Genomic DNA, 11,253 nt, shown 5'->3' with positions numbered 1-11,253 from the left:
CCCCCCCCCCCCAACTCTCAACCACCCCTGCATCAATCTTCATAACAAAGGCTACACTGATACATGTGAAAAGACTCAGTAGGAGGTTATTCTCTGATGATGGCTGCAGGGTCACAACCAAATTCAGTCTTTTTATCAACGCTTATGAGTTATGACTTCTTAATTATGCCATACATGATGCTTCCCCCAGCTATCATGAGGATAAAATAGTGAAATAGAAGTCCTCTTTTGTCTTTTTTTTCCTGCATTACAATTGCATGTTGGGCATACTAAACTCAGGCATAATTTATTTGGGATTCATGGGATTTTCAGCATTCTTCCATCCAGGATGGATATTAAAACCCAATACTGACTTACCACAAATATATCGGTATTTGCGTACTATTAGCACACACTGATAGAAATTGCTTTACATGAATACTTTGTTTAAAATACTGCATCTGTGTTTCTATTTGTAGATATTATTTAGAGGTTAATTAGTTGAGCCTGTGGAGTTATGTTTGAGTAAATATTGTGTGTGTCCTTGAGGCCTGACAAATATGCTGAATATGTTTCCTTCCTGATGAAAATAAGCAATATTTCGTAACCTGCATTGTTTATATCCATGTTTACATCGTCTAGTAATCTTCTCTGGCAAATAGTTACATTTCTAGCACTACCACCACCAACTGTCGGAACTACTTTACCATTACTGTCATCTTAGTAAAGCTAGTTTGACATTAAAAGAAATAATTTAACAGTTTAGGAAATGCACTTCAAAGTTTAGAGGCGCTGATGATAGGCTGATTTTCTTACGTTTGGACGAAGCCAAGCTAGTTGTTTCTCCCTGTTTCGAGTCTTTTTGCTAAGCTAAGCAATCATGAAGATATGAAGCAACTTTCAACTTGACTGGTCAGGATTTGAGACAGGAGCTCTTAGTCACCGAAATGGCTTTCTGCGTGATGTACTGTGTCAGTGGCAACTTTAGCTGGCAGAGTCTCTGCATCCCTCAGACCTCAAGGCAGAATAGAGCAGCGAGACTGAACTGGAGAGAATCTGATGCTCTTCTCCAGATCATTACACCACCCCCAGACACGGAGAGACACTTTAAATCAACTCCGCCTCCTCTTCTCACATCTCACTGATCCGAGAGGAGATCACAGTCTCTCTTCTCACTTCCTCCCTCTCTTTTTCACACACACACACAAAAACACTCCACTCCTCACCCAGCTCCCCATAGACTGTCCGCTGACCTTGCATTGGCCACGGCAGAGTATCCACTTCTTTAGAAACAGGACTAATTATCCAGGCCTCTTTGTTCCTCACCCAGCAATTATTTACAGAAGCAGCTCCCACTGCATTTCAGATGAAGTATCTACAACACAGATCTTTTGGGGCCCATGTCAGCTGCACAGTAGGAATGCAGGACCGTCCATTAGCAACTGGCTACTGTGGAAGGGGCAGGGAATGTTAGTAGTGTGCAAAGCCCCATGTTGAAACAGGGTAAAATCAAAATGTCAGCATCATTCTGACACCGGCAGAAGCTGAGTGAGTTCATTAAAACAGCTGACAGTGGTGCTGACTGTACCGCGGTAGATAAGCTTTAAGGGCAAGTTGAACGTGCCTCTCAACACACAGGATCAAAAAAGACATAAAATACATCCCAGAATATAGACAGAAATCAGCCTAATTAAACAAGGCTCTGGGGATACAGTCTGAAAGATAACACCATCAAGTTCTACAGTTTTTAATATTCATTCTTTTTTTCCCACTACACATTTCCTCACCTTGATGGGCTCTGTGCTGAAGCGGATTTTCCTGGAGGGGGGCGGGTCCTCCTCCACAGGCAGCCCAGAAATTTCTGCACAGCTGGACTCGGGCTCGTAGCGGTCATCACCCTCATCTTCCTCCTCATCCACCTGGCTTCCTCCAAAGTCCTCCCCCACCGCGCTGTAGGTACTGATATCCACAGAGTCACGCCCCGACTGGTCGTCTCTGAGAGTCCTGTCTTCCTCCTCCCCAGCACCCTTAGCCATCTCACCCCCCTTTGGAGAGCTTCCCTTCTCGGTTTCTCCATTCTCCACAGAGATGTGCATGTCACCTTGCAGTGTTGTGCTGTTAGGACCCTTGGCCCCATAGTGTTCCTCAGATTTGACCTCAACACCTGCATCTGACACTGTCTTTTCTCTCTGCTCATTTGGCTCTCCTATAGTACAGTAAAGTTCATTATTTGGGGCGCTTTGGCACCCATTAATGCTTTCAGATGGAGGAGTCGCCCTCCCCCTGGGGCCACTTGGAGGCCCCTCTTGGCCCATCTGATTGTTTATATCTTCCTCTGGGTTGCCTGCTGCAAAGGCACAAACCCTTTTTGTAATTATTTTGGAGTTCAACACACCCACCTTGGCGCTGACCCCGCGGGAAGGGAGCGGTGGGGTGGAGGAGAGGCGGTGGAGGTTGTTCCGGAGCTCGGCTGCCCGTTCAAACACAGCACTGAGCTGGCTGACTGTAGGGGACACCGCATCGCTGGTGTCCAGGCTGTCCAGAGACTCGGTGCTGCCGTTGAACCGAGACACCACGTCCAACCTGCTATCCTGGAAGCCTGAGGCCTTGTCTGTCTTCAGTAGGACCCTGGTGGTGGCCAACTTTTCCTGCTGCTGCTGCCTCTCCTGCTGCTGCCTCTCCTGCTGCTGCCTCTCCTGCTGCTGCTCGAAGATGCGACGGGTCTCCTGCAGCTTGGAGTAGCTGGGTGACGAGGCCCGTGGATGCCCGTTCTCCGGTTTACTGATGTCGAACTTACTAACGCGCTCGGACACGGTGGATCCCAGCTTCAGCAGCGCGCTGTGGTCCACGTTCTCGTTCAGGCTCCCGGCTCTGGGGAGGGAGAGGCGCACCGATTTGTCGGCGTTCCTGGCGCCTTCCTCACACTCTGCATCGGCTGGGGTTATGGTCTGCATCTGCTGGAACATGTTTTTGATACGGTGCACGTTGGAGCCGTATCTGCGCCCTCGGGGGCCCTCCTGCATGTCCCCGTTCGCAGCATTGTCTTTGACGGGCTTCAGGGCCTGCATCCCCGCTTCGTACGCGTTTCTGTGCGGGGATGGGCTCCTGAGCGTAGAGCCAGAGCCGGGGCTCTTGGATGTGGATTCGGTCTTCATCATGGTCAGTCAAGCGTCGCAACGGATGCTCAGCGACGGCATGTCTCCTTTCTCAACCCCCGGTGGAAAATCTGTTTTATCCACCAGCAGCCGATCCAAGCGATGTGGCGCCCAGACTAGACCGGCAGATGGGGAGAAACAAAAACAACAGATCGTATTAAAGGCCTGCTTGCATCCGCTGCAATTCTCGTCCAATGCAACGGAGAAAGTGAGCACGATGCATCTGTCATTAGCTGGCTTGCCGTTACAACAATGCAAACCTGTACCTCACAGATAACTGCATTAGTCATTGAAAAATATTTGCACAGAAAAGTATAACAGTAATGAGCCGCGGATTTACCGCAGCTGGCTACAGATTGCTTACGTTTAATCCCTTTTTACAGGCAGCATCATTTTGATCTCTTCATTCTGTGAGCTGCAGATTTCTGGTCCTTCTCTCGCAGCGGCAGAGTGCTGCTGCATGGAGGAGTGAGCCGCTGGGTCCTAGTGCCCGTCCCTGTCTCCTGCAGTATGTTCTGTGGGCGATGATTTTAGCCTACTACATAATTTATTATGCTTAGCAGAATAATGTGTTTTAGTGAGTGATGGGTATTATTTCACTTCTCGTGTAATATGGGTAGCTCAAATCAAGCAATCTGATTAGCTAGTTCTGATTAGCCTTGATTAATATAATATACAACGGCTAATCGGCTATTCGAATTCCTTTGCCCAATAACAAAAATCTTTAAAAAAAAAAAAAAAAAAAACTTTAGACTAACAAACTGATAGGTTAGCTGGTGCAGTTGATCCGCACACACACTGCCATGACACAGAGCTGGTTTAAAATCGTCAAATTTATCCCTTTAATTGTAAGCTATATTTAGAATATTTTCACAGCTTTACCTTGCCGTTATACAGCCCTTTTCTACGGGAAACTGAAGCAGTTATCTAGCTAGCTCTTCTCAAAGCCGCCAGACTCCTTTGACAAAAACAGTACTTTTACATCCCAGAACAGGGAGTTACCGTTTTACCGCTGCCTCGACCGGTTAGTTGTTGGTCTGCTGCTGTTGGTTGGTTTTGGGGTGTTTTGGGGTATTGTGTGGGTTACGCGAAACATATAGCTAGTCTGTGCTAGCTGCTAGTGTAGGCTAACGTTACCTGCGCTGCGTTTCTTAGCAACCGCTTCAGTTAATTCGCAGGCTACATAGTCAGCCCAGGAGGGCCTATATTTTTTGTGAACATAGCTTGTTAGATTAAGAATCGTAGTCATGTCACTATAACTTTCATATCGCCATATTTGATGCCTGTTTTTAATAAGAAATAGCTCACTTTAGTCCTGTGTACAAGAGTCTGAGGTGAGCTGGGTGGTTTGCTGGATCCTGGAGGTGGCCATTCAACCGGGGGACTCTTTTTCCCTGTGCCCATCTGATGGCCACATTCTGCCCTATGATGAATCATGCACACTTTGAAGGAGCTGACGGCATAACATTTCCCTGTCACGTGACAAATCAAATGGATTGATTGATTGATTGATTGAGCTAATCACAACCTGTCACAAGCTATCAGTCAATATCATTTGAGTACATCAGAGAAAAAAGGTTTGGAACCACTGTAGGGTGGTTTTAATTAATCAATGTAATAAAAAAAAAAAATCCTAATGTAAATTGTCAAACACCCAACCCAAAAAATAAGCAACAATTCTTCATGTCAGCATGGAAGATGTAGATTTTATTGCCCACTTCTCACCTGCACACATATACACGCACATATGCACACCAACAAACAAGAATGATGTCAATATGTATGCACTATATCAAACTATAGGTGACTGTGCCTGTCAGAGAACTCAACTAGCATTAGGACCCATCACTCAAACCTTGATCATGCCAAAGCTCCATGGCCAATAACATATCAGTTGGGTTTTATGACACATTCTTTGCTTCCTGCATTCTGCATCTGTGCTGATAGATACATTAGACATTATCAGTGAGGTATAGACAAAGCATTTTCATATTTGGTTTTGAATCCACCCACACTGTCTTGGTTTCTAAATGTTATACGGGGGCTTATTTATCTACAAGGCCACAACACATTCGTACAGCTGTTTCACACATGGCAAAGAACAATATAAGAGACTGTCCTTCCCAGTACTATTCTTTATCAGTTGAAGGTCTGTTCTGAAGGACATCAATAGAGAAGTATGGCCTGAGAACACTGAAGTGCTGTCAAACAGAATGTGCATCACTATTCAGTAAGGAATAGTACCGTCCAGCTAGCTTTTATATACAAGTGTGTAACTTTGGTCTTAGCATTGGCAGTCATGTAGTGAAGACATTTTACAAATTTACAGTTTCTCTGGTGCTGAATGGGGGTGTCTTATGTAAGCAATAAATGTTTTGGTTTTTGTAATGTATTGAGGGAATGTTTTTACTCTTAATTTCCTGTTAAGATAAGTTAATGTTACAGCACTTAACTTTACAGTAAATTAAGAGTAAAAACATTCCCTCAATGTGTAAAGTTTTTAAAAAAAAAAGTATGTATTGCTTACAAAAGACATCACCATTCCATTGAGTGTTTATTTGTTGCAACCTTGCAACTTGATCATGGTGTCATTTATTTGGCATATTGAATACACTTTTTGGTAAATATCTTCTATAGTGTATATATTAGATTACAAGATATACAAGAAATACAGAAATATATGTAATATGTAAATAGGATTTTTTTCTAAAGGATAATATCACATGAAAGATCAAAAGTATATTTTTGAAATACTCTTGTTTAAAATGAAAAGGAACAATAAATAGTAATATGTGAGACTAAAGACATTAGTTCTCACTTTTTTTTTGTCACAAAGAGTTTAAAACAACCAGAAACTTACATTAAATATATTATACTATATTAGATTGTCATTGTTTTGATGCATTACATTTAACCAGCAGTGAAGTGCTGTAGCTCCCGTAATCTACTTTTTAACTGCGCTATATACTGTTGGGGGACTTAATGTAGAGCAATGCATCATATTTTTTTGTCAAATTTTAATCCACAAATTAGTATCTTGAGTCATCAGATAAATTTAGTGGAGTAAAAAATACAAAATTTCCCTCTGAAATGTAGCGGAGTAGAAGTATAAAGTTGCAGGAAATGGAAATACTCAAATAACTATTCCTAGTTGCTTTTTGCTTGGTAAAATTATTCCTAAGAGTAACTAATTATGTGATTTAATATCACTAGACGGAGTAATACTGTTCTTTATTTACCCCTCACTACTTCCACACACACCCGTCCGGATGTTATGAGGTGAGCGAGGCAAAAATAGCTCTTACATGTCTTTGGCTGCGACCGAGCCCCTCTCCGCTTGGCTCTGTCAATCACAGGACAAAACAAGATGGCAGGCTACAGGAGCTGGGTCTTCTTTTTAACAGGCAAGTTTATTCCTGAAATAATTTCCCTTCATGTATTATAAAAACTCTGGACAGCTTGTTTTTAGTTTTAGTTTTAGGTATGTTGTTATTTAGTTTAAACATTCGGTCCTGATTGCAGCTGTCAAGAACTGGAGGACTTTAACTGTGCAGGGGTTATGCCTATGTGTTGTCATGTTTTAATAAATACATTTAGGGTTTTGATGTTTGACAATTCAGATAAATCCTTGGGTGTTTATTTTGCACTTCCCCACAGTTTGTGCTGTTAGTTTCCTTGGGGCCACTGCAGAGATCAAAGTTACCATTCCTGTGGGGAGGTTATTTACATACGAGCTGCTGAGAGAGACGTTCCAGAATGACTTTGAACCTTTGTCAAAACTTTACGGTAAGAATCACATTTATTTTGGTCATTATCAAACAAAATAACAAGATATACGTATATCCAGTCATCGCATGTGTCTAACCCTCTACTCTTCTTTTTGCCATGTCATAAAGCTGGCCGCTTGTATGATGACCCCATGGTTTTTAAGTGCAACAGGCAGAATTTCCCAGACCTCCCAGAGTGGCTTCGCTTCACCCAAAGACACCCCTACGATAATGGCTTCCTGTACGGCACGCCAACATCTCCAGGAAAAAGTATAATTGAGGTATGAAGTGATCATGAAACACTGTCAGTATGTTGCAAAGGAGTCCTATTTTACTGTTCCTGTAGCTATTGTGCCATAAAGATCCAGTGGAGACAAATCTGAAAATGATGCAGCTGTCTGACACACTGGTGGTAAATGTCAGGCTGCTGTCAGACCCTCAGAGACAAAAGCTCCGGGGGTTTCTCTACATCTGCTGTTTTGAACCAACATAAAAAATTCAGGAAGAAACAACAAAAGATAACAGCATTTCTGAAGTGACACTTTTATCTCAATCAAACACAATGTTTCAAAGCTGAGAATGATGATGAATGAAACATTTAGGATGGAACCACCAATAAGAGATTGTCATGACAAACTACAGTTGTAGGGTTTACCCTCTGGAGTTCAGGAGGATTTTGATCATTTTTGCTTCCTATACTATATTCTATACTATATCTATTGTTTGTTTTTGTTTATCTCCACGTCATCAGGTTATCTCGGCAATAACTTTTTAGAAGTTCTGAATGAAAGGCCTGAAGATGTAAATATCTCCAGTATTTCACGAAAAAAACAAAATAATAGAAAGACAGTATAATCCTGTGATGCAGAACTGTGTTTCTTAGGGTTAAGGCATCATGGGAAAATGTAAGAAACCGATAACTAATGTATACGTATAGAAAGCCTTCATTGTCGTACAGAAACCAATGCAACTAGGGGTGCTGCTCCTGACACAGGAGAACAAACATCCCCAGCTGACCACACAGGTTCTAATAAATACATTGTTATTTTGCACTAAAATCAATGTAGTTATTGCACAAGACACAGTCCACATATTGACTACAATGCTTGTTGGAGTTGAGTGTGCTTATCCAGCAAGCATGGAATGAAGTAGACGTCATCTATCTTACAAACATCACACATAGACAGTGAAATAATATGAAATCTGATAGCTATGATGGTAATGAACTCATTCTTTTTCTGTTAGATCTACGCCATCAACAAACGGAGCTATGAAGCAGCCAGACACATACTCGTAATCAAAGCCACTGCGGGTATGATTGATTTAAATTATATGACAAAAGCATACACAGTTAAGTTAGGTAGTGCAATAATGTTAACATGTCATACATTGCTGCTGTAACCCACAGAGAAGATGCTGCCCTATCAAGCAGAGTTCTTCATCAAGCTGAGGGAGATTGAGAAGGTGCTGCCCTCTTCTGTCCAGGACGAGATAAAGCAGGATTTACAGAAGCTGTGGCAGACAGAGGCGTTGGAAATTGTCAATATTACCAACGCCCTCGACCGCGGCGGCAGAGTTCCCCTCCCTCTTGCAGGACACTTTGAAGGGTAAACAAAGAGATTTAAGATACTATAAGTTTTAGCTTTAGAATAACTGTGTGTTTATGAAAGTCTGATTTGTGTCAGTGTGTATGTGAAGGTGGGGTCAGAGCAGTATTTCTCACAGTGTCTCTTGAGCGTGATGACAGCAGAGCATCAAAAGCAGTGTGCAACAGGGGCCAAAGTCAAAGTCCCCGGAGGCTGTAACTTCTGCAACATTCCCAGCAACTGTATCACCTGGTGCAAGACGGAGCTGGTGAGGCCTGAAAAACACGCATATATTCAAATACGTGTCTTTTTTCTTTATGAATGAAACTTATATGGAAAATTTTCATTCATAAAAAAACATTTTTAAAAGTTAAGAGTTTTTAGGATTGATGCTACTGGAACTAACGCGCTGAAACAATAATTTCTTCCTGATATTTCAGGGCTGTCATAAGTTGATCAGGAAATTAACAATTTTTAAACTACATACTTTAACATCTTCTGGTCCCTAAAAATCCATCAAATCTATTTGAATCATTTTAGAATATAGAATAGAATAAAAAGATGCATAGTATCCAAAAGCAGCATGGACAGATTCAAACTTACAGTACATACATACACAGCAGCTTGAGCCTCCTACATACACAGTCACACTTACTGCACAATCCCTAAATGGAGTCTCAGTTCAGTTCAATTTAGCAGTATTGATTTTAGTTATTGCAGTTGGGTAGAAACTGTTTTTGAATCTATATGTTTTTGCCCTGATGGATCTGTACCATCTGCCTGACGGTAACAGTTTGAACAGGGGGGGGCCTGGGTGGGAGGCGTCCTTTAGAATGTTCTGGACTTTTTTGAGACAGCGGGAACTGTGTAGTTGTTCCAGTGTAAGGAGAGGGTAGCCGACGATCTTCTGTGCGGTGTTAATGACCCTTTGGAGCGCTTTCCTCTGAGCCACTGTGCAGCTGTGCACATGCAGTATGTCCAAATGCTCTCTCTGGAGGATCGGGACAACAGCAGTCTCTGTGGGATGTTGTTCCTTCTGAGTACTCTCAGGAAATACAGTCTCTGCTGGGCCTTTTTTTAGCAGCTCAGAGGTGTTCATGCTCCAGGTCAGGCCCTCCTCAATGTGGACTCCCAAGAAACGGAAGTCCGCCATCCTCTCCACACAGTCCACGCTGATCATTAGTGGTAGAATGTCCGTTTCCCTTCTTCTGCAGTCTATTATGAGCTCCTTGGTCTTTGAGTCTTGTTTTGTCCAACCAACATTCCAAAACCCAAAAAATATTCAATTCACTATCATGTAAGACTGAGAGTGAATCTGTGAACCATCAACTATTTGACATTTTAGCTTGAAAAATTACTTCAATGATTAATTGATAATCAAGATGGTTATTAGTAACAACAATCGTGTCGTCTGTGCCTCATGTTTCTCATGGTTACTGTAAACACAAGATTCACTTCTTCGTTCCTCTTCTTTTTCCTTGCAGATTGATCTCACAACGCAGGAGCCGGCTCCACCTGCTCCCACAATGGGTTCGGGGATTCTGGAGGATGGAGGGGACTTTGACCCTCCCGAGTCTCCCCCGAGAAGAGACTTCTTACCGGACTACATCGTGACAGTGATCGTGCCCCTGATCCTCGCCATCATCCTGTGTCTCCTGCTGGCCTACATCATGTTTGGTAGACGAGAGGGAGTGTAAGCATCTATCTTGATTCTACTGAAAAGAGATGTTGTTGTGACAAAGGGTCAGTTCACCAAATTACAATGCCTTTTCCCCCCACTTACCCCTTGTGGACATTCATGTAGCCGTGCAATGGATTCCACTAGTGGCAGGAGGGAATATATCTGTTATGTGGGTGAATTGACCCTTAAAGCTTTTGACTGATCCTGATAAACTGTTACACATAGGTGACACTTTTTTCTTTTTTCTTTATAGTGAGAAAAGGAATGCAAAAACAAACCAGTAAGTAAATTGAGTTGTTCACTGTTCCTGAATGATGCTGTTATCTGTATTTTTGCATTAATCAGTGGTCCAATGTAGCAAGTGCATTTTCAATTGCTGTACTTAAGTGCAATTTCGAGGTACTTGTACTACACTTCAGTACTTTCCATTTTATGATATTGTACTTTATACTTCTACTTCACTACATCTCAGGGAAAAATATTGTACTTTTTTAATCCACTATATTTGTCAGACAGCTTTAGTTATTTTCCGGATTACAGTTTTTAATCCGCTTCCTGTCCAGTGAAAACCATGCATCTCCAAATTTGGTGATTTTGATGTTGAATGTTTGTGAGAATCTGTAGGGAGTGTCGAGAATCTTCTTCCTTCTAAAACCAAAAAAAAAGTCTTTAGCATGCCTCTTGGATCAGCTGGAAAACGCATTGTCATAAAGCTGAAAACAGGGATATTTGAAAAGTTGATGTTTTAGAGATACGTGGTGAACATATGATGATTTTATAGAATATGATGCATTGCTGGAGATTAAACTACCCAACAACAGTACATAAAGGAGTTGAAAGTAGCACAACCTTAAACATCTACAGCAGTAAAATGCAACATACACATTAATGCAGCAGTCAAATTAATCCAGAAAAATCCGCTATAAAAGGAAAAAACTGACAGAGAACATTTTACTGCACTATATAAGTACTTTAACTTTTGATACTTTGAGTAAATCTGGCTAATAATAAGTGCATACTTTTATTTATTTAACCCTCCTGTTGTACTCGGGTCAAATTTGACCCCTTTTAACAATGTCTATATC

General features: G+C 42.0%; 2 protein-coding genes across 3 annotated transcripts in view; one reads left to right on the top strand and one right to left on the bottom strand.

Moving 5' to 3' along the window:
• The window catches only part of LOC116671218 (neurabin-2), a 21,679-nt gene extending 17,888 nt beyond the window's left edge, over positions 1-3,791 (bottom strand). Inside the window, exons 1-2 of one of the 2 annotated variants that reach the window (XM_032502298.1) lie at positions 3,499-3,791; positions 1,767-3,250 (exon numbers count right to left, since the gene is read on the bottom strand). In XM_032502298.1, coding sequence (XP_032358189.1) covers positions 1,767-3,137 — 1,371 coding nt within the window. In that variant the 5' untranslated portion in view covers positions 3,138-3,250; positions 3,499-3,791. Of the gene's footprint in view, positions 1-1,766; positions 3,479-3,498 lie in introns of those variants that run through there. The other variant, XM_032502299.1, reaches the window with a different exon arrangement.
• A 2,499-nt stretch (positions 3,792-6,290) lies between these two features.
• The window catches only part of sgca (sarcoglycan, alpha), a 7,121-nt gene continuing 2,158 nt past the window's right edge, over positions 6,291-11,253 (top strand). The window contains exons 1-8 of the mRNA XM_032502301.1: positions 6,291-6,538; positions 6,792-6,920; positions 7,031-7,182; positions 8,147-8,213; positions 8,310-8,508; positions 8,587-8,755; positions 9,972-10,180; positions 10,422-10,448. Coding sequence (XP_032358192.1) covers positions 6,502-6,538; positions 6,792-6,920; positions 7,031-7,182; positions 8,147-8,213; positions 8,310-8,508; positions 8,587-8,755; positions 9,972-10,180; positions 10,422-10,448 — 989 coding nt within the window. The 5' untranslated portion in view covers positions 6,291-6,501. The remainder of the gene's footprint in view (positions 6,539-6,791; positions 6,921-7,030; positions 7,183-8,146; positions 8,214-8,309; positions 8,509-8,586; positions 8,756-9,971; positions 10,181-10,421; positions 10,449-11,253) is intronic.

This window comes from Etheostoma spectabile, chromosome 21, assembly GCF_008692095.1.
Source record: "Etheostoma spectabile isolate EspeVRDwgs_2016 chromosome 21, UIUC_Espe_1.0, whole genome shotgun sequence".
Lineage (NCBI taxonomy): Eukaryota > Metazoa > Chordata > Actinopteri > Perciformes > Percidae > Etheostoma > Etheostoma spectabile.
The sequence above is the reverse complement of the archived record's forward strand: the minus strand, read 5'-3'. Positions and strand labels throughout refer to the sequence as shown.